Source organism: Schistocerca gregaria, chromosome 7 (assembly GCF_023897955.1).
Source record: "Schistocerca gregaria isolate iqSchGreg1 chromosome 7, iqSchGreg1.2, whole genome shotgun sequence".
Lineage (NCBI taxonomy): Eukaryota > Metazoa > Arthropoda > Insecta > Orthoptera > Acrididae > Schistocerca > Schistocerca gregaria.
This window is the reverse complement of record NC_064926.1, coordinates 418839445-418863697: the sequence shown is the minus strand read 5'-3', so window position 1 is coordinate 418863697 and position 24253 is coordinate 418839445. Positions and strand designations below refer to the sequence as shown.

At 37.0% G+C, this 24253-nt stretch overlaps 1 protein-coding gene across 1 annotated transcript; it reads right to left on the bottom strand.

Annotated features, from left to right (window-relative positions):
- Positions 1 to 267: 267 nt before the first annotated feature.
- LOC126281839 (coatomer subunit epsilon) lies at positions 268 to 24045 on the bottom strand. The gene is made up of 6 exons (XM_049981090.1): positions 23639 to 24045; positions 17614 to 17777; positions 17380 to 17532; positions 17094 to 17229; positions 4169 to 4393; positions 268 to 471 (listed from the first exon to the last, which is right to left on the bottom strand). Exons 1-6 carry the CDS (start codon positions 23738 to 23740, stop codon positions 337 to 339), a joined length of 915 nt encoding a protein of 304 aa, XP_049837047.1. The 5' UTR covers positions 23741 to 24045; the 3' UTR covers positions 268 to 336.
- Between the last annotated feature and the right edge of the window lie 208 nt (positions 24046 to 24253).

The following is a 24253-nucleotide window of genomic DNA, read 5'->3' as shown; positions in this document are numbered from 1 at the left end:
CAACACTCACTACAACACTGATGATTAGGGTTTAATGCACCTTTGACAATTAGGTCACAAGAGCTGGCGCTAAAACTCAGGTTGGGAAAGGAAATCAACCATGTTCTTTCCAGTGGAGAGATGATTTGCTTTAACTTATTTAGGGAAACCATGGAGGATTTAAATAAAAATGGCTGGATGTGGATTGGAACTGCCACACTCCAAAATTCTGAAATCTGTGTGCTTCTCCAAGGAAATATTCACACAACAGGAATATGCAAATGACAGTTTTTGCCATTTATGTACAAATTTATTCAAATTAATATTTTTAAATCAATTTATTTTAAACATATAACATTATGAAGGAGTTGCATATTCTTGTGCAAACTGCTGCGCTAACCGATCAAATTCTGCTTCTTTTTGAAAGTAATCTTTCACAAATGGGTGATCTGTATGAGAATCTTTCAGCTGGCTCAAGTAGCGGTTGCTCACCTGAAACAAAATAAAAATATTAAATTCTGTGGCAGTGTTAAGTTAATAAGACTTACCAAGGTAGAAGATCTGCAACTCCTACAAAAAGTCTCACAATGTTACAACACTATACTTCCAAAACTGTGAAAAATACTACCCATCATTTTCCATTCCTCCAAAAATCCCACACAGAGTGCAAGGAGAAGAAAGTGCTTTATAGAGCCACTGATTTAAAAGTTTTTAAGTATGTTGTGCTACAGCAAAAATCTTATGATCTTCACTCTCATCCATTAGCAGAACATGTGTAAGTACAATTAACAAGCAGCATACCATAATTATTTATGCTAAACGAGAATGGGGGAGGGAGAAGCTGGTTGATACTGAGAAAAAAAGAGGAGCTAATCATCCTGACATATTAACTCGCCCCAACAAATTACAATTGACTGCAAATAATGCAAAATTTTTGATTGTCTCTAATGTATATATTGAGAGCATAAAGACATTTGCCTCATAAATTAAAGGCAATAGTCCAAAGTGGGGTTGTTATGACAGTTCAACATAGCACTAGAAGCCCTTGGATACTCCCACAACATGAGGAAGCCAATGGCCTTATATTAAAGTTTATTTCTGAGGCTTGTTCCTATGAAAGTGTGGCTGCTCACTCTCTCACTTACACACAGATATTCATCCCTGAAAGGGAAAGTATGGAGATGTTACAGTGTCTCGTCTAGTCCTATCCCCCACAAATGTTGGGAACTGCTATGGCAATTAGCTAATTTCCGTTCATTTCAGAATACTCAATATTTTCTTTGTTATTTTATCTATTGTGTGTGGCACAGACAAGAAAATTCCTTTCTGCAAGCTTCATTTGTGTCAACACCCTCTGAACTGTGCAGAGTTCTCACTGCAACTCATTAAATTTGCTCAACACACTAACTCCTCAGAGACAGGTTGCGACAGTACAACGTTCACTTAATCACTGTAAAATTATGATTGGTTTGTAGGCCATCCTTCACTCTGACAACTCACAAAACAGCTGGGACCTTTTACTACATGTGTAAGATGATTTATTCCAAGTGTACTAAGAATTTTAGTATGTTCCACATCAAGTTCCACATGACAGTTCTGCATACAATATGTAAATAGTCTCATTGCTCGAGGACACAATTGGAAAGTCACTGAATTGTAAAGCAAGCAACGGGCTACAAGAAAGAAGGATGAGGAACAGGTATTATCTTCAATTACCATCACTTAATGAAGAAAGGTCAGCACCTAGACATCATCTGCTAAGACAGTACAACACATTTCCCAAAGAAATTTGAAAAAAGAAATCACTTCTGAAGACACTGTAGTGCTGTATCAAACATTTTAAGGGAGCCACTGGTATTTGGAAATTTGTGTAAGTTCCTAGGGGACCAAACTGCTGAGGTCATTGCTCCCTAGGCTTACACACTACTGAATCTAACTTAAAGTAACTTATGCTAAAGACAAAACACACACACACACACACACACACACACACACACACACACACACACGAGGGAGGACTCCAACCTCCAGAAGAAGATGTAGCCACACAAACCATGGCAAGGCGCCTCAGACCGGAGGGCTACTCTGTGTGGCTTGAGCCACTGTTAACTAAGTGTGTAGCAGAGAAGTCACAACTGCAAAATTGATGGTTCAATTCTTGATAGTAGCAATTTTTTCTATCACCATCATTTTTTAAAAATTTTATTTGAATTTTATTAAAAATAAAGATTCCAAGACTTACCAAGCGGGAAAGCGCCGGCAGACAGGCACATGAACAAAACACACAAACACACACACAGAATTACAAGCTTTCGCAACTGGCAGGTGCCCGCTTGGTAAGTCTTGGAATCTTTATTTTTAATATATTTTTCCCATGTGGAAGTTTCTTTCTGTTTTATTTGAATTTTAGATTTATTTTCAAATGCAAATGTTGATTAACAAGTAACGAATCCTAATTTTTAAATAAAAAATAACATTTTGTATCTATTTAGTAATCATCTGAAAATAGTATTAAAATTTATGCAGCAATGCAAAATGTCTTATACAATGCAATCTTTTACAAGCAAGAACATTATTTATTTTTTATTTGATGTTTCACATTTTTGTACCAAATTTTAATTTATTGTAAATTCTCACTTTATGTGATTAGTAACGAAAATCAAAAATTATTTTTATTAAAAATTATGATTCAGTGCCTGTTAATATAAAATATACATAAAAGGTAAAAAATGTTGATATAGTTGAGAGTGAAACCAGCAAATTCACAATTATAATACTTCTATGCTATGTACTCTGCTAATGGTGCCTCTGTTAAAACACATGAAAAATTTTGTACTTAACAGTGTTCCACAGATCTTCAAACACAATCATTTCATGTTTGTTGGATGACTACATCAAACTGATTTAGGAAATTTATGTCTGGGCAAGGTCCCCTTGAGAAACAACACCCCAAAATAGAATTCTAGTACCATAAATAGACGTGCACATTCCCCTGATGAGAACTCACAACTCCAGCCTCTGTACCATGTGTTGGCAGAAATAAGTGATTTGAAGACTAAACTATTGTGGATAATATATACTTCATAGCTGCACAAAAGGCAAATAGCATCAAAAAGAACAAACTAACAGAAGGTAATGGAAATGGTACTACAGTGCCATACAATCAGGTACTTTCAAAAGGTACTGTGAACAGGCTTAACAGCTTTTGCACTTACAGCGTAAGGCGGAAGAAGCATGAAATGTGTTGTGATGTTTTGTTTGCCATTACACTTCTTTTCAAAATGAAACATCACCGGTACTAATTACGGGTAGAATTGACAAGCAAGTTGGCAAACTATGATGTGCCTGAGATATTAAAAAAACCTCAACTACTAATTATAAAAGGGCACCACCACATTAAGTTTAGAAGGCTGAAAAGTAAAAATAAGTATGATTATCACAGTACATTTTTTGACATATATTTGAAGTCACTACTCAACTTCTTCCTCCCTTCTCTGACTTGCTCATGTGGTTTAAATATTGAAAATAAGGAATAGTTCAAGTACAATGTGTATAAAAATTTACAACTTGCATCACTACCAGTGAGTTGTGGGCTGATAAGTAATAAATAAAAAGACATCAAATTATGTAAATTGAAGGTGGAGGGGGAAGAAAGGAAATGAAATGAAGGGGACTAATCAACTGTCTCATTTAATGGCATGGTATAATGAGTATTCGAGTGCAACCTCATGGAGCAATGTAAAATACCCACTTTCAGCAAATGTGTAGTTGCACTATTGTGATAAACATGTATAAATATCAGCATTTGCTTAATATGGTATAACTGCTGTTATATTTCTCTAACAATTGTCCTACTTTTTGGGTGTAACAATGAATCTGCTGATAAGGGAAAGAGTCACTCTAAAAACAAAGCTCTAAGAGCAATGTTTCTTTGAGTGTTCAGCCTGTTTGAAAGATTATTCATACCTAACATTTCTATCAATACTATATGGAACCAATGAGCATGCCACTCAGCATGAGATTACTCTCAAAATTAGTGAAACATACTTAATTAAATTAAACACTTCATTCATTTTTACACTTCACTTGTTACTAACAAAACAACAAAAGTAAACACATTTATCTTCTGTACAACATGAGTTACTCTCACTTGGATTTATAAATACTTGTGATCTTGGCAACTACTTACCTCTTCTGGTTTGGACATGTGTTGTGACAGAACAATCAAGTTAATAAGTGTGTCAGGATGATTGCTGTCTTTTTCCAATGCTTCCTGCAATGCTGCATCTGCTTCCTCATATTTTGCCATGCCAATAAAGCAGACAGCCTGACCATTTAGCAATAAAGGTGTGCTCACATATTTGTCACACATTTCCTGGAATATGTAGTACGCCTCTTGCAACTTTTCACCACCCTAGAAAATCGAAAATTAAAGTGTTAAAATATCAATAATGTTTCTACATCTAAGGTATACCCCACAAGCTTCTATATGGTGTGTGGCACAGGGTACTTCTAGTACCACTTTCAATCTGCCCTGGCCAGCCCCTTTTCCTCCGCTCCATTCATTCATGAATTGTGCATAGGAAGAACAACTGAGAGTAAGACTCCCATGTCTTGTACATTCTCCAATTTTCTTGCTGTGATCATTTAACGTGAATTATGTGGGAGGAAACACTACACTGCCAATTTCTTCCTGGAACACACATTCTTTGAATTTCAACACTACACCTCTCCATTGTGCAAAGGCCTTTCTTCTAGAACCTACAACTGAAGACTGCTGAGCATCTGTGTAACACTCTTTGTTGGATCTCTCTCTCTCTCTATCTCTCTCTCTCTCAATCCTATTTGATAAAGATCTCAGACTGATGAGCAATACTCAAGACTTGGTCAAATAAGTGTTTTGTAAGTCACTTTCTTTGCAAATGAATTACATTTCATTCAGATTCATCCACTGAACCTCAGCCTGTCATCCGCTCTTTCTAAAACTAGTTTTATTTTTACATCATTACAGATGATATACTTAATAATACAAGAAATAAAAACTATGAACATCATACAAACCAAATACAAAAACATAAGCAACAATATCAATCAATATATACATAGAAATATACAATAAAGTGATTTTTTTAAATAGCCAATCTATTCTGAATATCATTTCACGATACGAGCAAAGAAATAAAATGTAATAAGATGCATAAATACTTGGACTTGCCATGAATGAGGCAAATTAAATTACTACATAAGCTAATATGAAGACCAGGAAAAGAAGCTGAGTCATGAAAAACACAGCCTTGTTCAAAGCTGTCTTCTGCTGCCAATATCAACAACTTGCACTAAAGACAGTCATGACAATGGTGGTAAGAAGTGGAGCAGTTAGGTGGAAATGTTACAATATGACAACTTTTCAATGTTAAGATCATTAGAGACTAATAACCGAGTCATTCGCAAAAAGAGGGATGAATCAATCAACTGAAGAAAATCTCAAAATTCACCACAAGTGATCTTGAAGTATCACAGAACAAAAATCAATGCAGGCTTATGACATTTGAACACCACAACTCAATAAAAGAGTTTGCCTTCACTAGTGTACCAACTCCCTCAATGAGAAAGGATCAGGTACTGCATCTACACAATTACTCTGCAATTTACATTAAGTGCTTGAACAGTGCGTGGGGAAAAACACGAAAATCTTTCTGTGAGAGTTCCGATTTCCCATATTTTATTACAATGATCATTTCTCCCTATATAGGAATGCACCAATAAAATATTTTTGCATTCAGCGGAGAGAGTTGGTGATTTAAATTTTGTGAAAAGATCTTGCTTCAACAAAAAATGCCTTTGTTTTAATGACTGCCACTGAAACTCGTGGGTATCCACAATAATACAGAACAGGCTGCTCTTCTTTGAACTTTTCTCACGTGCCCTGTCAATACACCTGGTAAGGGTCCCGTACCGTGCACCAATACTCCACTATGGGACGGGCAAGGGTAGTGCAGGCAGCTTCTTTAGTAGAACTGCTGCATCTTCTGAGTGTTTCACCAATAAAACAAAATCTTTGGTTCATGCATCCCACAACATTTTCTATTTGATGGTTCCAATTTTTTACTGGTTAGAGACAACTGCCACTTTTCACACCATACAGATGTCTTGTCTGCATCATTTTGCAATTGGTTTTGATCTTACGATTTCACTATATGTTAAATTACAGCATCATCTGCAAACAATCTAAAAGGACTGCTTAGATTGTCTCCTAAATAATGATTAGGAACAACAGAATAAAAATTCCTTGGGAAACACTAAACATCACATCCATTTTATTCAATGACTTTCCATAAATTACCATAAATTGTGATCTTTCTGACAGAAATTATGAACCCAGTCACACAATTGAGATGATACTCCACAGGAGTGCTATTTAATTAGAAGCTACTTGTGAGGAATGGTGTCATATGGCTTCTGGAACTCTAGAAATATGGAACCAATGCGAGATCCTCTGCTGGCAGCACTCATTACTTCATACTGAATAAAGAGCAATAAAGAACAATAATTTCTGAACCATAGTAGTGGAACATTTGAAGGAAAACTTGAGGAAGATTTTGTGTAATTTTTCTGGTCACGTTATTGTATTAGATGGCGATTTCAATTTACCATCTACAGACAGACTCAAGTGATTAAGATGAGGGATCATGTGAAATTGTTCTAAATGCTTCATCTGAAAACTGGCTTGACCAGCTAATCAGAGAACTGACAAGCCGATCTCACGGTCACAAACAAGCCTGAAGTTCTCAATTCAGTTCGCATAGAACAAGGCATCAGAGATTATAAGGCTGTTACGGTCTCACTGAATACAGCTCTAAATAAGAATGTAAAGAACGGAAGAAAGAAATTTCTGCTTAGCAATATATATTTAAAAGCAGATTTCAGATTACTTGAGAGATCAACATGAAAAATTATCCCCAGGACCAAAAATGCTGAGCATCAATGGACAAAATTCGAAAGTATTGTACAATATGCCTTACACAGGTATGTGCTATGCAAAGGTGTGAAGGATGAGAAAAACCTGCCTGATATGACAGCTGTGTTAGAAAGGAGCTATGAAAGCAAAGAGAGAGTCACTTCAAATTCAAACAAAGGACAAAACCAAAACTAGTACAGGGAGAGCCTTGCTTGAATTGTGTAACAAATTTGAAAGTAAAATTCTCCCACTGACTTCAGAGAAAATTCTATCAAGTTTTGGTCTTATGTTCAATCAATAAGTGGACTGAAGCCACTTTTCACGTACACTGTGAAATGAAGGATGATGGAGAGAAGTCTGAAATACTAAGCATCTTTTTACCAACTATCACACCGAGAAAGATTGTATTGCAGTTCTTCCTATAAATCATTGTACAAATGTCAAAATGACATATCGAAATAAGTGACAATAAGAAAAAAGGCAACCAAAATCACTGAACAGGGGAAAGGCCGCTGGACCTGATGAGATATCATCACTCTCTTCATCTATGAGATCCAGAAAGCAATAGAAATCAACACCCAGTTCGAAGCCACATTCTGTGGTTTCCAGAAAACTTTCAATACACTGTATCTTGAGAAAAGACCATGAACATAAGCGTAAAATGAGAGAGATTTGAGCTCACATGGAGGCTCTCCAAAATCATACTTCCTGTGAATCATTCATAACTGGAACACAAAAGAGTGACTGTCGCATGAGCCAATGGTGGCTCACAGTTACACGAGTTGTGACGCCAGGTGAGCCATATTTGGTTCACGTAAACATTGTACTGTGGGCCACGTGAGCCATAACTGTTTCACATGCAGAGTTGTGTTTATAGGGCTCACAGATAATGTGTTTCAATTATGGGTTTAAAAGTGGTGGCTCCACTGAACACTCATGTTTGTAGCACTCAATATTTTTACAATTGGTGGCCATGGTGATTCCTAACTTCTATTAAATGGTAGAGAAAGATCATTTTTGAAATCCTTTATGGAACATGTTTGTAAATGCTCAAGTGCTGTGCAACTTGGCAAACAAAGGATCAAATACTCGCATACAAATAATTCCTTTCAGGGGGCACTTGACTCTACTGCTATTGAACGCCAAAGATCCACAACCACGAACAACACTACAACCATTCCATGAAGATAACAGCCATTGCCTTGTGACAGTAGAGGGATCAAAGCAGAGCAGTCAAAGATGATGTTATAAACAGTCTGCGAAGAACAGAAGAAAGAAAGGATGCTGCTAAGAAAGTGAGGAGGGTGTGCACTTAATGCAATAAATGTGACAGTTTTATGTGCAACAAGTGGTTTAGTGATATTGAAAATGCTGTATTGAAGTAGAATATTCCGAGATCTTTATTCATGAACACTGCCAGACCAAGTTAAAAAAATTGTAAATAATATTATATGCAGCTAATATAATCAAATAAATTAATCATTTCAATCATTCCTTCAAAAACGATTTTTTTTTTTCCTATGTGGTTTTAAATAGTGTGAGACACATGTGCCACAGATTATAATTGTGCCTAAAATGTTGTTGGGCCATGTGAACCATATATGGCTCACACCTGTTATCTGTCCAGATCAGTCATAAATTGACATTTTATCAACCAACTTAATTCTACATGTTCAAAAGAAGACATCTCATTAAAAAAATCTATTTGGCTTCAGAAGTAATATTCGTGATTTCAATGTGGCATAGCAACGCATGGTACCAATTTTATCATGACAATCAATGTGTTAATTATATCAAAAGTCATATTGCTTCAGCTGGCATATTCCATCTGCTTGTGCATTATTTAGTGCTAGCTAGCACAAATGCTAAAGACTCATTTCACCTACTTCTACTAAACAGTAACTGTGTAACGTCACAAACAGATAAGTGTATGTCATATCTGATGTATTTTTTTAAGTGAATAAATTCATCTAAAACTATACTCTGTTCATCATAAGACTAAACCTCATGTAAACATGGCACTATGTATTTTTCTGCATTTGCTGGAACCTTATTGGATTTAATTTCACATGGAACAGAAGCCAAGCGGTCTCGGTTACTGTCAAATACAACAACCAGGATATGTTTTATGTTGAGGTTCACGCGTACATCAACTCAGCGATAATACGGGACAACAGCTTTACTGGCACATTTAACTTGGACAGCAATGGCCAGGCAGCTGGTCCAACTAACCTGCAGTGATGTGAACAGTTGTAGTAAAGATGTAAAAAGAGATGAGCAGAGAACAATATAGCCTTGAATGTCATTTAATTTTTGAACATAAGGAAATAAAGGTACAATCAGGCGATTCGCAAACATAGTACTGTGATTAAAAAGAAGGGTGATGAAAATTCATAACTTGAACAAGGGTAGTTTTTTTTTGCACAAGCTACCTGTGGCATAAAACTGCACTGCTGGGATTTCACCACATAGTTAAATATTTAAGTCACTGAATGTATTACAGTCAGTTGTTTGGTAATCTTTGAACTTCTTCCATATTGGACTCCATGAAGTCTTGTTATTTCTTGCGACAGATCCCTTAACTTTGCTCCACATCAATTCCATTGGTCTCAGATTGCTGTGTTAAGGTGACAAATGTAAAAATGCATCATTTGTACAGTGTGCACGACACTGTGAAAATTATTGTATTCCATTTTTTTTACAACACTTACCACTCTGGATTGTGTGAGACCACATCTGTCCTACAAAAACAATGGGCAGTCTAACAACAAGTATTTGATTTTTTATTTTTCTCCATAAAATTTAATAGTGAAATGTTTTCTTAATTTACAGATCTTCAAAAATCTATTTTAAAATATTGATAATTAAGAATGTGTACTTGCAATGAAAACCAGAATTTTTTGTGTGATATGTGGTTAAAAACTAAAAGACAAGCATTTTTCTTGAAAAAATTATCGTTAAATATGAGTTAATTATCAAATATTTGATAAATTTCATATTTAAATGATTTAGATATTCAAACTGAACTAAAAAAAATTATGGATCACAATGGGTTCTGAACCGTCACCCACCAGACCACTCGATTATTGAATAACGACGATACCGACTACGCCACGAATGAAAATTGCGTATTTATTCTTATATTTATTATAAAGTGTTTTTTGAAAAATGTCAAAGCTGATGTTCCTCTGTAATGTTTTAAAATACATTAAGAACAACTTGTTTCTATCCATTACGGTGTTTCACACACAGTTCACTACAAAGCTGGAATCAGTGTCATCCTTTTCCACACTACATATGAACAGCGAGACAATCAAGAGCACAAGCAGTGCTTACAGCAACTGTAACTGTACACGATTTTTGAAGTAAAAATTACTTAGCTAAAGTGTGATTAAGAAACACATTGATAGCTATTAATACATCAAATGTCAAAGTTTCATTTACAGTGACACAGTAATAAGATGTCTAATACATAAGTTGGACCTCCTTCCAAGAGTGGAACACCACCAATGTACAAGGGCTACAGCTGAAGACCAATCATCACGTTTGTGTTTGTTTACATCAGGTTTATTCTTATGATAAACGGACTATAGTAATGAATCGCACTTCTACACAGTAATTCTTTGTGTACCAAATATATGTACATTGTTTCCACTTAATACTCTCCAGTAAGCTCCATAAAGCAAACCCTTTATGTGTGAGAATATGGGGGGGGGGGGGGGGGGGGGGAGATTGTGGATTCCATCCCGTTTAAGAACAGGTGTTGTGACAAGATTACGGTCATAACATGACTACTTTTACTGAAAACTGAGTAGTATTTACATGCCAAACTGGTGAGGATCTTTAAATCAGTTCAACACTAGATACAAATAAATTTTCAAAATTGAGCAGAAAAACAATTCTGCTTTGTTCATCAGCAACAACCTTTCCCTCACTTATCTCCAACACATTAAGTGAGGAATAGTCAGTACTGCAGTGATATGCAGTGTCAACTGGAATTTTTCTGTGTAACTCCACAAAATAGGTGCAGTGTTATCCGATATACCTATCTGAATGAATGGCAATGTTTTCCAGAAATCACAAGATAACAAAACAATAAAACCTCATCAAGTCCTTTTAATCCATTTTTCCTCACTAATATGCTGAAGAGTCATGTGCAAGACTTCAACTCATACTTGTTGAACATGATGTTTATGAGGTATGATGGGCCATCATTTTATTTGCATTAGCTTTCTGAAGTATGCTCAGCATCTTTTACAGTGTTCAGCTGAATTTGCTGTTGACAGTCTTCTTCAGATTCACTGTTCCACAAAGAGAAAATTATTTCATGACATGACAGTTAAAGCAGAATTTTAAAACAATACTATCAATGGTTGTGTGTTAAATAACAGACAGTTAAAACAATGAAATCCAACACAAACACTGAAAATGAATTTGAAAAAAGAAGATATTGACTAAACCCAGCAGTCACTTAAAGAGAGTTCAGTTGCAGCACACTGTATTTTCTGGTGACAATGAGGAACCAACAAACCAGTCACAGAGAACATGGTAGTGCCACCACTGCATGTCAACTAAAGGAATCCTTACACTTTTGGACCAAAATCTACAACATATTGTTCACATTAACCTCTTCACATTGTCTCTCCGTAGATCCTGATCATGTAACAACTGGTGCTTTGCATGTCACTGTTAACAACACCTTCCTCTGCACCAACATTTCGAATGTCCATAGTTCACCATCACTCAACATTACTTCTGCCAACAACTAGCTGACTACAAAGTCGCAATCTATTTCCAGGAAACTTTGACGTAACAATACACTCACTCACAACTAATGTGCTCCTGAAATTATCCCCTGCAAACAAATGTGCAGCACTGTTATAGATTCTCAAATGCAATGTCCTGTGAAATCCTGTATGTGAACAAACATGGCCCACCCAGGATCTCAACCCCTCACCTTGTTCCCATGCACTGATGATATCTTGCAAAGACACCCTATTCTCATTCCTCCAGAACATCAAAACTTCTCCTTTACCTGTGTTTGTTGGTCCTCAATAGTGCAGCAAGTGCAATCTTCTTGGATGTTGAGCACTACCTTGCTGAGGGGACCAGTATAACCTCTATTCAAATAAAACTTAGCAGTGAGTCACAGTACATCCACTTCAACAACTGCCGCCCAAGACACACAGAACTTCCTTCTCATACAGGTGAGCCATATGAAGGCACCACATGTGCAATGGCAATTAGTCCCTCTAAAAGTATGGGGAAGGTCTTGGCATGGCCTTCACAGAAAGAAAACCATTCTCCCAACACTGTCTGGAAACAGATCTTCAGTGCCTTATGTTCACACACACCCAACACCTCTCAAACATTGAATGACCACCCACAAAAAAAAAAAAAAAAAAAAAAAAAAAAAAAAAAAAAAAAAAAAAAAAAAAAAAAAAAAAAAAAAGACCCCCCACGTCTCAGTATCACCCTACACAGAAACATTTAAAGCACATTTACCACAAAGGCTTTGGTCACTTCTCATTATACGCTGAAATAACAAATACCCTCCCACATATCCTCCTCATCCCTCACTCACAGATGTAATCCACAGGCCACTCAACTTTCAAAATATCACTCTCTGTCGCTCTTCTCCTGCTCACAGTATCCAATCCCGTTAGCTGTATCCTGTGGAAGACCGAAGTGTGAGACCTGACTAATATATCTTCCAATCACCCACATTCCAGCCTTGATAGTGTCATACTCTTATCACAGGAAGCAAAACCTGTGAAAGCAGCTGGCATATTAATGTAACGTCTGCACCTCATCCTCCAACGGTATGATGATAAATTATTAACTGCAATTGTTACTGACAAGCTGTGGCATTGGGCCAAGCAAACTTCTCAGTTGCAGAGTGATTCTACTTTTATGGCTGGTTCAAAACACATAAAAACAGCAGTTTTCCTAGACTGCTCAATTGGGAATTCTGTGACCAACCTTTGCAATCCTATTAGTAACTGTTGTAACCCTATTAGCCTCAATCACCAGTCCTACATCTGTCATCACCTCACGACCTGTTCCCACCCCATTTCCATCATACCGCCCTTACATGAGATTCATGCATCCCATTACTATTCTACTACACCCTAGCTTGCCATTGTAATCTTCCCTTATCCTTCTCCAAGTACATTTCCCTTGCTTTCCATATGTACAATTTTTGGCTTTCTTTCTCCAAGGGATACCACAAATACATCCAATGCTGGGGTCTGCTAACTCCTCTGCACGCATTATTTTTCCTACCCGTATTCCATCTAGACTGTTGACCTTCTCACTCTAAACCAATTTTTAGTTGCCCACCACTCTCTCCAACTACATATTCAGGAGGCTTCGATCTGTGTGTGTGTGTGTGTGTGTGTGTGTGTGTGTGTGTGTGTGTGTGTGTGTGTGTGTGTGTGTGTGTGTGTGGAGGGGCTAGGAATGCTCTCTCTCTCTCTGTCTCTCTCTCTCTCTCTCTCTCTCTCAAGCATGATTTGATCTTAAAGCTAACGAATTTTTCATCCATTCTACATTCCTGTCCACTGTTCACCACCTCTTATTTACTGAGTAGTGCTTCATCCACACACAAACACCTTTTAATGTGACGCCTTGTAATGTGACCACCATCTATGTTCAGAGTCAACATGCAACAACAACTCTCAGATGGCAGGTGGCAGCACTAGCAGTGGAGGGTATATAAAAAGTGCAGTTGTCCTAAGGCAGAAACAGAGCGATTTACCTGATGTTCAAAAGGGTCTAATCACTGGCTTTTGGGCCAAGGGTGGAGCCATTTCTGAAACAGCTAAGCCTGTACACTGTTTGCATGCCACTGTGGTAAAAGTATACTGTTTATGACAAAATGGCACTATCTAAAATTGACGTCAAGGTAACTGTGGTACACTACAGGTCATAGATGACAGGGATGCACTGACAGCTGCAGAAGTGTGTATGAGCACAGATTTGTACAAGAAAATAGATGTGCAACCACTGAGCAACTGATTACTCAGATGAACGAAAGGGCTACCAAAACAGTGTCTTCTCAACGGCCATTCAGCAAATGAATCTTGCTGCTTATGGGCCTCTGCAGCAGGCACCGGTTCATGCAGCCAAGGTGACTGCTGTCTATTGGCGACGAAGGCTTTAATTTGCACACCAATACTGCAAATGGAGGTCCACTTATGGTTATAGGTGGCATTTTCAGATAAATCATATTTTATGCTCCATCAGAAAGATGGTCATTGATGTGTATGATCAACAGAAGGGTCCAGTCCTGAGGAGGGAGTATCGTGGACTGGGGAAGTTGTCATGGCATTCCCAGGGTGACATCATTCTGGAAGGCACACTGGATCAACACAAGGTATGCATCTGTTCTCGGGGACCAAGTCCCTACATTCCTCATCTTGATGGCACCTATCAACAGGACAGTGCAACAGGTCACACAGCTGTGAGTGTGTGTGCATAGCTCGGAGAGCACCATGATGAATTTAACATACTCCTTTGGTTTCCAAACTCCCCCAATTTAAACCCAATCAAGAATCTGTGGACCATCTTGATCAAACTGTTTGCAACTTGGATCCTCAACTGAGTAACCTAACACAGCTGGCCACAGCACTGGATGATACCACACCCCTGTTGGCACCTTCCAGAACCTCACTGAGTCCATTCTTGCATGTCTGTGCTCCAAAAGATGCTTACTCACTCTTTTGATATGTGGTCACACTAATGCGACAGGATTGAGAATATTACAGGGCACCAGACAAACATACAGTTGCTCCAAATCCAGAGTGAGAAGCAGGTCAACAAAAGTTTCAGAAAAAAAGGACCGACGTAGAAAACCTTATGAACAGAATACTGTAAGCAGAAGTATTTACTTTAATGTGCACATAAACTGCAGGTCTCTCGAAATTGTGTCCAGGTTTTTCCATCATATAAAGTGTGACTGGATTTTAAAACAAATATACTCTTTCTCAAATGTCATATAATTCATTTTTAAGAAAGTCTCTGACAAATAAGTGATGTGACATCACTGCAAAATAGGGAACATGGTTCTAGCTCACACTATAGACAACTTGTGCCGGAACTTTAATGGTAATGCTGTACTTCCATCTATCAAAGGCTCTGCATTTGAAGCTCATCATTTCATACAAATGTATTTTTTTCAAATAGCTTTCCATTGTAAATTTATCTAACTCTACATATGATTTGATTTTGACACAGGGCTATAGCAAGCATACTGTTCATCAATTGCACAAAGATAGTGCTCAATGCTAATTTCAACACTCAACACTAATTTCAACACTATAACGCTATCATAACCACAACAGCACAGCCATTTACAATCTCTCTCTCTCTCTCTCTCTCTCTCTCTCTCTCTCTCTCTCACACACACACACACACACACACACACACACACACACACAGTATTTACATCACTTCACAATTTTATTTTTATCTGTTTCCATGGAAAACAATATATGCCTTAAACAGATGCATAATGTGGGCGTGAACATTCTGGCACAAGGCAGTACCAATGGTACTAATGACTGCTTGAAAAAGTAGCCTCAACAGCATTGTTGTTATTGAACATGGATGCCCTAAATTATAAAATGGTATCGAAGGTACTATTCCTGTTTTTTATGTAACATGTTTTCACTCTTTGTGAGTCTCCATCCTGGTATGTTTGCATTCACGTATCAGTTTATGCTTCAAGTGGTGGTGACAGTGTCACCTACTGGCCACAAAACCAGCTATCAACTGCCGTGTATTGTATGCCTACACAACTAAAAACTGAGGCGAGAGCATAATGAAAGTTTAAAGGATTTGCGAAATCAAAACAGATAGTTTCATGTTGAATGATGGTGTTTCTTGCTACTAATTCCATATCAGTTCTCATAGTCCATTTGAAATTAAAAAAGACCCAGTAGTAAAACAACTGTCATTACTATTTATCTAAGTTTTACTGAGAGATTAATTCTGTGGTGGCCTCCCTAATACGTTTCATTTCCAAAATGAAATGTGACTGTCAATCAAAAATTTCTCAATGTTCTAGCAACAAAGACCTCTGTGCACAGTGAGGTTCTCACGGATTTGACTGATATTTTAAAACCATCTACACAATTCTGTGGGTATCACAACATGCAGCCACAGTTCACTGAACAAAAATAATGATGAGAAACACTTCTCCAAAGAAGTAAAAAGAGCTGTTAATGAAAGGACTTGAACTTTTAACATACCAGCCACATAACCTCACCACTAAGCTACAAGGAAGTTTCAAAAATCAATGTTGTTACTAGTGCTTTAGTCTCCTACTGGATTGCAGGAAATTCATTTTTGTTTATTACTCATAAATGAGAGCCCACCAGTGTAAATGATTGCAGGGTGTCATATAATATGTGGGATCCTACACTACACAACTGCACATGTGGCTCCAGAAAGTCTACCACTATCCTGCGGACCTAGACTTTTAAGGGAAACAGTCCCAGGAGTTCGTACAATAAAAAGTCAATGTTGTTTTCACACACACACACACACACACACACACACACACACACACACACACACACACACACACACACACACACACAAAATTACCATTTTAAAGAAATTAAGACAAAGGGGAAGGCAGTTTCAAAGCACTGACAAACTGAAAAATTTGAAATGAAATTTGCCGCTTTTTGCTGATAGTTTCTGGTGATTTCCCACTATTATTTTTGCAAAAATTCTAAATTATTCTGACTGTTCATCTCACTGATTGAGAGAGAGGGTAGGGCAACTAACACTTTTGCTCTCCTGCGCACAACATTCAGCAATGTTGTTATTTTTCTAACTTCACTCCATTAAGTACTAAACCTTATCTTTCTCTGAGGAGTGAAAAGAGTATCTGGCTCTGCCCACAATGGGACAGGAATCACTTTGCGACTCATAAAAGTATTAATTTGTGACAACATAGCACAACAATCATTTTGCAGTGGCTACATGTGGAATGTTCTGTATTAGATCACCAAGACTGGAAGAGACCAAACAAATCCTGAGCATGCCAAAGTCGACTGACTTGTACTGATCCAAAACCACACAGCTCTTGCTCATCTGTTTGCATTTTAGAACACTTGTAATAAAGTTGCGGCAAAGTTCTTACCATATAGATATTAACCCACGCCTGTGCCAACTGAGTCAAAGTAGCATCATCATCCTTCTCCTGCATGACTTTTAATTCTTTTTGTGCAAGATCTGGGCGATCCATTTTTAGGTATATCTGCAGCATAAGTGCTGAGCTGAAAATGTGGAAACCATTATAAAAACAATATATCGTTCAGCTATAGTTAATTCTGAACACACTTCATTATTGCTTAAAACGCGCAAACTATTATAGAAAACAATCACTGAGTTACAGTTAATGATGAAAACATTTCGGTATTGCTTACCATTCCAAATGATCTGTATTATGCAAGATTCTCAGAGCTGAATCAAAGTTTTCTTCTTCATAATATATAGTTGCTGCTGATATTATGAAATTCACATTTTTGGGATCTATGTTGCCAGATGTTTGATCATCTAACTTTGTTACGATTGAAAGTCTGAAATGAAAACACAAGAAACACAGTAATCACATGGCCGAACTATACTTTCATAAATCTGTTGAGGGCACTAATACAAACCTTTTATGTTTGTCACTGAAGTATTCAGCAAGTACTTTCAGTGGCTGTAGTTCAGCAGGAGATGCTGCACTGATTTCATCGATAACAACACGATACTTCTTTTGCGCTATGTAAGCTCTGTACAAGAAGGAGTCACGCTCAGTCTGCAATGCTGGATTTGACACCTGTAATTTGGGCAGCAATAAATAATCATAATTAAGGAGACATAAACCACCACAATAAAGCTAACTGTTACAACACACTTCCTATTTTACAGAGAGAGAAAAAAAAGTGCTGCACTTTGTCTTTGGGGAGGTAGATGTAAAAGTTTTTAGATTAAAAAGCAATAAAAATAAATTAGTCGTTTTCAAGGTATTAACACTCCTTTCCTTCATTCGTATCTCTCCTGAGTCATTTGTTAGATCAGCTCCAATTTTCTCCAATACTTGTGTCTCTTATTCTTTCTTTTTCGTGCTTCTATTATCTGCCTCTCTTTCCCATGATACTGGGACAATCTAAGACTCTGATAACTACAAATGATATCACTACTTTTTATATCTATAACCCTGTTGCAGTTACATCTTTTATAAATTTGTCACTTTACTTACATCATAATGGACAAATATGTTTAGCAAGTTAATATTCCAATTAAAATACAGTCATTTCATTTGTTAGATAATTACTAAGTGAACGAAAATCCGGGGTTTGATATTAGCTTCTGGATTCACTTATTTGCCACAGTAAAGGTGTAACTTCATAAAAAGATAAGAAATTACATCAACTCACATGGCACCCTTCAACTTTGAAATACAAATTCCTTCATCAAAACACTAAAGGAGATTGGATGCGAATGTGGTGGTGGGGTGCACGACAGAGTTGTGTAGGGGATTACGTCACTCTAAAATTCAGGAGTAAGTAAGAAACACATCATTTTTTGTTTTCTCCAAAAAAATTCCTGCCCCGAGATACAGGCCTCCAAAGATGGCACTGTGAACACCATTCTGAAGACGCGAATTTCGGATTAAAAAAAAAAAAAAAATGCTGTATCTCTGTAACAGTTCTAGATATTTTGTTAGAGTTTTTTTTATTTGGAAGATAAATGCTTTATGATTACAATGGTTTCCTCCATTTGGACATATCTGTCAAAGTTCTTTTACTATCGCATTTTGAATTTTTTTTAAATTTACAGGAACATTTTTTATCAAAACTGTCAAACAAGAAAAGTTAGATTTTTTCTGTTGATTAGTACCATGTAGTACTATATTCTCTGTACAGGAGAGCTTTCACTTTTAAGTTGGACAGTTTTTTTTTTCCCCACTCGAGGGTAATGTATGTTTTCATTGAAGTTATTTCTTACTAATTTCTCTCTTACAATGTCTATTTCTATTGTCTTTGTTGCAGTTATCTCTTTTCACTTTCATGGTTGCAGTTATTTCTTACACTTTCTTGTAGTTTCTTGTCAGTTTCTTTGTCATGGTTGTTCATTGCAGGTTTCTGTATTGCAGTTGTTCAAGGCTAATTTGTGAAAAGGCTTCTAAGAAATCTGAGACCATCCAGTGAGTTTGTGTTTTCATGAGGAATTTGCAAGTTGACATAGTCGCAATGTGTTTTGTGAAAAGGACTATTCAAAATGTCTTCTGACTGGGGTCACAGGAGGGTGAAGTGTGCTGGCTATTTGCATATTGATAAAAGAGTGATATATATATGACAAACAAAGAAACAGACTTTGTTCAGGTTGGGAATAAGTGTTCTCATTTGAAGACTCTTTTCAAAGTGAAGATGTTCCCAGTGACAACTTTGTGTGTTCTAAATGTTTTGGCAGCATAACAACAATGTTAGTATCTGAACAAGATGAAGCCTCCAATGGTGCAAATTTTGCAACAACAGCGGAAGGATTAAATACTGTGCACCAGGCAACTACAGAGGTAGGTGTTAGTCATGTTAAGAAACCATGGTCAGTGAAATCGAACCACAAGCTATATCCCTCAAGAAAGTGCAGAAAAATTACTAAAGCTATGGATGAATACTACAGCAAAACTGACCACACTCTTCAAAGTAGAAATTTCATCTTCAGAAGAAAATGAACCACAGCACTCTTGCACTTCTTGCCAGGAATTTTACACAAATATCAATTCAGCTGTTGAATATTGGGCATCCACATGCAAAAAAGTGCAAGTTTTAACTATTATTCAAAAGATATTTTCAAAGAAAACAATTTTGAATCATGTTCCATCAGTATCAAAGTACATGGTAGACAACTCAAGAAATGAGAGGTCTGTAAAAGGAGTCTTTGGAAGATCGTCATTTTATATGGAAGATAAATACAACTGTACTCTCCAGAGCGGGGGAAAAAAAAAAAAAAAAAAAAAAAAAAAAAAAAAAAAAAAAAAAAAAATCCATAACTGTAACAGTTGATGGTCAAAAAGTTGTGACAGTGAAGAGGTACATGACTTTCAGTATTAAAGGAACTTTTACATTTTATAACAGCAACTCTAAAACTTCAAATATTGGAAGAGCAAAATTTTATGCACTACGACATAATATTAGTTCCACACTCACCCACGGATGCCTGTTTATGTGTGTACTATGCGAATTTTGGACTTTGTGTGGTAACTTTGAAAAACTTAATGGAGCATGTGACATATGACTCATTAGTAATCTGTGACATATGACTCATTAGTAATCTGTGACATAAAGCGATAGACTTGTTTGTTTCAACAATGTGGTGACTGCCCTGGAAAGGGAGGACTGTCTGTAAAGAAGTAGCAGATAACTGCAGAAATTACATATGTGACATGGGCCAAAAATGAACTAATTAAGAAAACTGTTGCCTTTGACAATTTCATTGCTGAGCTTGGTAAATGGTCAGTGAAAGCAGTAACACACCAACATCTGAAGAAACTGCAACAACACCACATTGCATACGTGAAAGGGTGTGTACAGACTGAAGAACTATGTTTAGCGCTTCACTGTGATTTTGCTTAGATCTGGTCTGTAGTTCTCCCACAAGAGGTACAAAGGTATCATAGGTGTAATGACCAGGTTTCAATTTTTACAGAATTGACATATTTTCAAAACAAGACCACAAGTGTTGCAGTTATGAATGATGACACAGGTCACAACTCAACACATGCTTTGCTAGCAATGTGCAAAATTCTTCAACTGCAAACAGGAGCAGAGAAGATCATCACTATTTATGATGGTGCTCCTAGTCATTTTATAAATGGTTACTAGCTGTTTGAATTGAGAAAGTTGCTTGTGCCCACTGACTGGGTATACAGTGCTACTGGTTACGGGCCTTGTGATGATGTAGGAGGCCTGCTGAAGCACCATGCTACAAACAATAATCTTTCCAGACCAAGTACAGTTGTGATTCACAATGCTCAGGATTTTATGAGAGTTGTGACATCTTACACATTCACAGCCCTCATTCTTTTGTCCAAAGAGGAAATCGAAGAATTCCGTCAGCAGAAAAAAGAAGAATGGTCCAAACAAACTATTCACATTAAAGGAATTCGGAAAACACATTTTTGGAGTCAAAGTGATGGCCGGACACTTACTGCGCGCACTTTAAAAGAGCAAGAAAGAAGAAATTTTGTTTGTTCGGCCAACACCTCAGGAACAGCAGGATAATATTCAGATTCACAACCTGAGAAGGGGGATGTTTGTGGCATGTGTACGTATGACTGTGACTGGTGGATTGCAGAGATTATCGACACCAGTTAACGATATTGTAGTGAACTATATGCTACCACATGGACCAGCTGCTGGATATAGGTTTCCAGCTGAAGGACAGCAACACCACCATGAGTGCTCACTTCCTGTTCACAATGTTTTGAAGACTGTAAGTGCTCCAGTTCCTGTTGGTTCAACAGGAAGGTATCACTATCAAAGGAAGATACTGAAGCAGTGAAAAACATATTTAGTTCATTGACTAGCTAATTTCAGTGCAAAACAGACTGCACAGAAGTTGTAAAACTTGAAACCTTTAAGTGTTTGGACCTTTCACATACATTTTAGAACCATTTAAAATGCTTGAAAAATGAGTCTCTTACTAAGCTTTTGAAACTAAAATTATGTTAAATAAGGCTAGGTTTTGATTCTTATGAGCCTGTTATGTGATAATGTGGTAATAAAACAGGTTCTATGTATGACAAACATTTCAATTGTTTATAAAACCTGTTCAATCTAAAAGTGGAAGTTCTCTTTTTCTGGGAATGTGGACTATATGGTTCTAATCAACAGAAAAAAATCAAAATTTTATGGATTGGCATTTTTGAAAAAAAAATCCATAAATTGTCAAAGAAGTTCAGAATGCTATATTGAAAGAACTTTGACAGATAAGTCCAAATGGAGGATTTCTTTGTAATCATAAAGCAATTATCTTTCAAATAAAAAAAATAATAAATCTAGAATTGTTCGAAAGATACAACATTTTAAATTTTTTTGCAAAATTTGCATCTTCAAAATGGTGTGCCTAGTGTCATCTTTAGAGGGCTGTATCTCGGAGCAGAAAGTTTTTTGGAGAAAACAAAAAAATGTGTGTTCCTTACTTAGACCTTCATTTCAACATACGCTAAATCCAATAACATCCAAGACTATGAAAGTAAGATTTTTTCCTAGTCTGCCTGAGTTGATATGGACTATGCCAAATGAACAGTAAAAGTTAGCACCAGTAAACCACAATCTGACAAAAAGGTCATCAATCTCACTTCATGGAAGCTACAGGAAAGTGACTGATTTAAATACTACAGTACTCTTTGATTTTGTTTGATACTTAACTTTTTTTCTCACTACTGTTAACTTTGCTAATAGGTGGATGCAAATGTTTTCCTCTTGCGAGTATTCTCTTGGAGCGTGCAAGTACAATTTTTCTACAAGTTAAATAGAATAAAAGCGTGATGTGTATTAAGAGATTTGATATACTGGAACGCTGGATTAATGATTATCAGAAAGAATTCTAATCACAGTGCAGTTACCAAGGTTTTATGAACCTGATAGCAAATCCACAATTTATGTAGGATTTAGTAAACAATGCAAGAAGGTGCCAATATACCAATGACATCAACGTGGTGAAGATAGGAACCTCAAGACATGACCAATAGATGACTTTTCACTAATCTTTTTATGGCAGTGGACAGTGTTGGTTTCTTGTGGTTGGTGAATATTTCTATTTTCTTGCTACACTAAATTGTAGATATTTGGATGTTACCTTTCTCCATCTGTTTTGTCACACTTGCTGAAAGACTGTTTGCATGCAGCCCGAGAACAATTCTGGATACATGAAACACACTACAGTCAGTGGTAATTATCCACATTTGAAAATGAGTATTTGATCTCCACTTGGTACAACCTGTTATTTTGGGGTTCTCCCTTAGGCTGCAATAGCTCAGGGCTGAGAGATATTTAGTGTAAGATTTAATATTAATGCAGAGTTCTCTTTGCTGTTATGTAATACCATAATGGTACTTTTAACGTGTGGTAACATAGATAGAAGGCCTCTAACGCCTTGTAATTAGTAAGACTATGCTCTCCCTCCCTGCGTCTCTGTGCGTGAGTGTTCTTTCTTTCAGAACGCAATTTGGGAGAACTGCATTTCCAGTGCAATGACACAATTTACGCTTCCATAATTTTTCTGTTGCAGGGGAAAAATGAAGACCGAAACTGAGGATGGCAGGGAAGGAGAGATACTAATTCACTAATCTATTCCAAACTTCATTTGTTAGTAATAGGCCTACCACAACAGCTAAGGAGATACAATAATTGTAACTAAACAATGGGTCAGTGAACTTACGTTATTTGGCGATTCTTTATTCAAGTTTGTTGATGTAAACAAATTCGAGGTAACGTGACAACGAACGTGTCATGAAAAAAAGCCATCAAGACAGTAAAACTCCAGTAGCACACACTGATAAAATTATGGTTTATAGTTATTTGCAATGTGGTCGGGGCGGTGGGTCGATCATATATTAAGTTACATGATTTTCTCAGGTTAAAGAAAACAAAGTCAGGTAAACAACCAGAAAAAGTCTATATTTGTTCTTACCTTAAGTTTCTGAGCTTCATTTATACACTGTTGATAGTTTCCAATGTAAAATGAATTTTTGACATCAAATAATTCGTCTACCTCTCCCTGCTGACGTGCCATTTCAAAACAAATCTCTCGTCACAGACGCTACGCCACCTCTCTGATGGAATCAAAGTATTTACAACATCGGAGCTATAATGGATTGCGATTAGGAAATACGGAAGCAACAACACTAGAACAGCATTTCCAGAACCAGTACTGGAGAGTTTTCTAACCACAATCGGTTTAGGAAATCCAGTAATGGAAGCCCCGGGTAAGTGCAGTGAGTGGAATCTTGTATATATGAAGTGCACCGTTCGAAAGCACTAAGGTGCATTCTCAGCAGCTGCAATCTTTTGAAAGACAATAGTCTGGATCACTTAGCCGTAATTACTCTACGACAACTGCGACAGGTAACTAGTGTTTCGGAATACTACCACTAGGGGGGAGTGGTGGAAGGAAAGTGGCGCAACAAAGTACAATCAAGTTGAACTTTTGTGGCATAAGAGAAATTGCTTTACTGAAAACTGAGAGTTCACACATGTAATTTCAGTATGGCACTAGCTCGGAAGGCACTTTTATTCTATGTTTGAA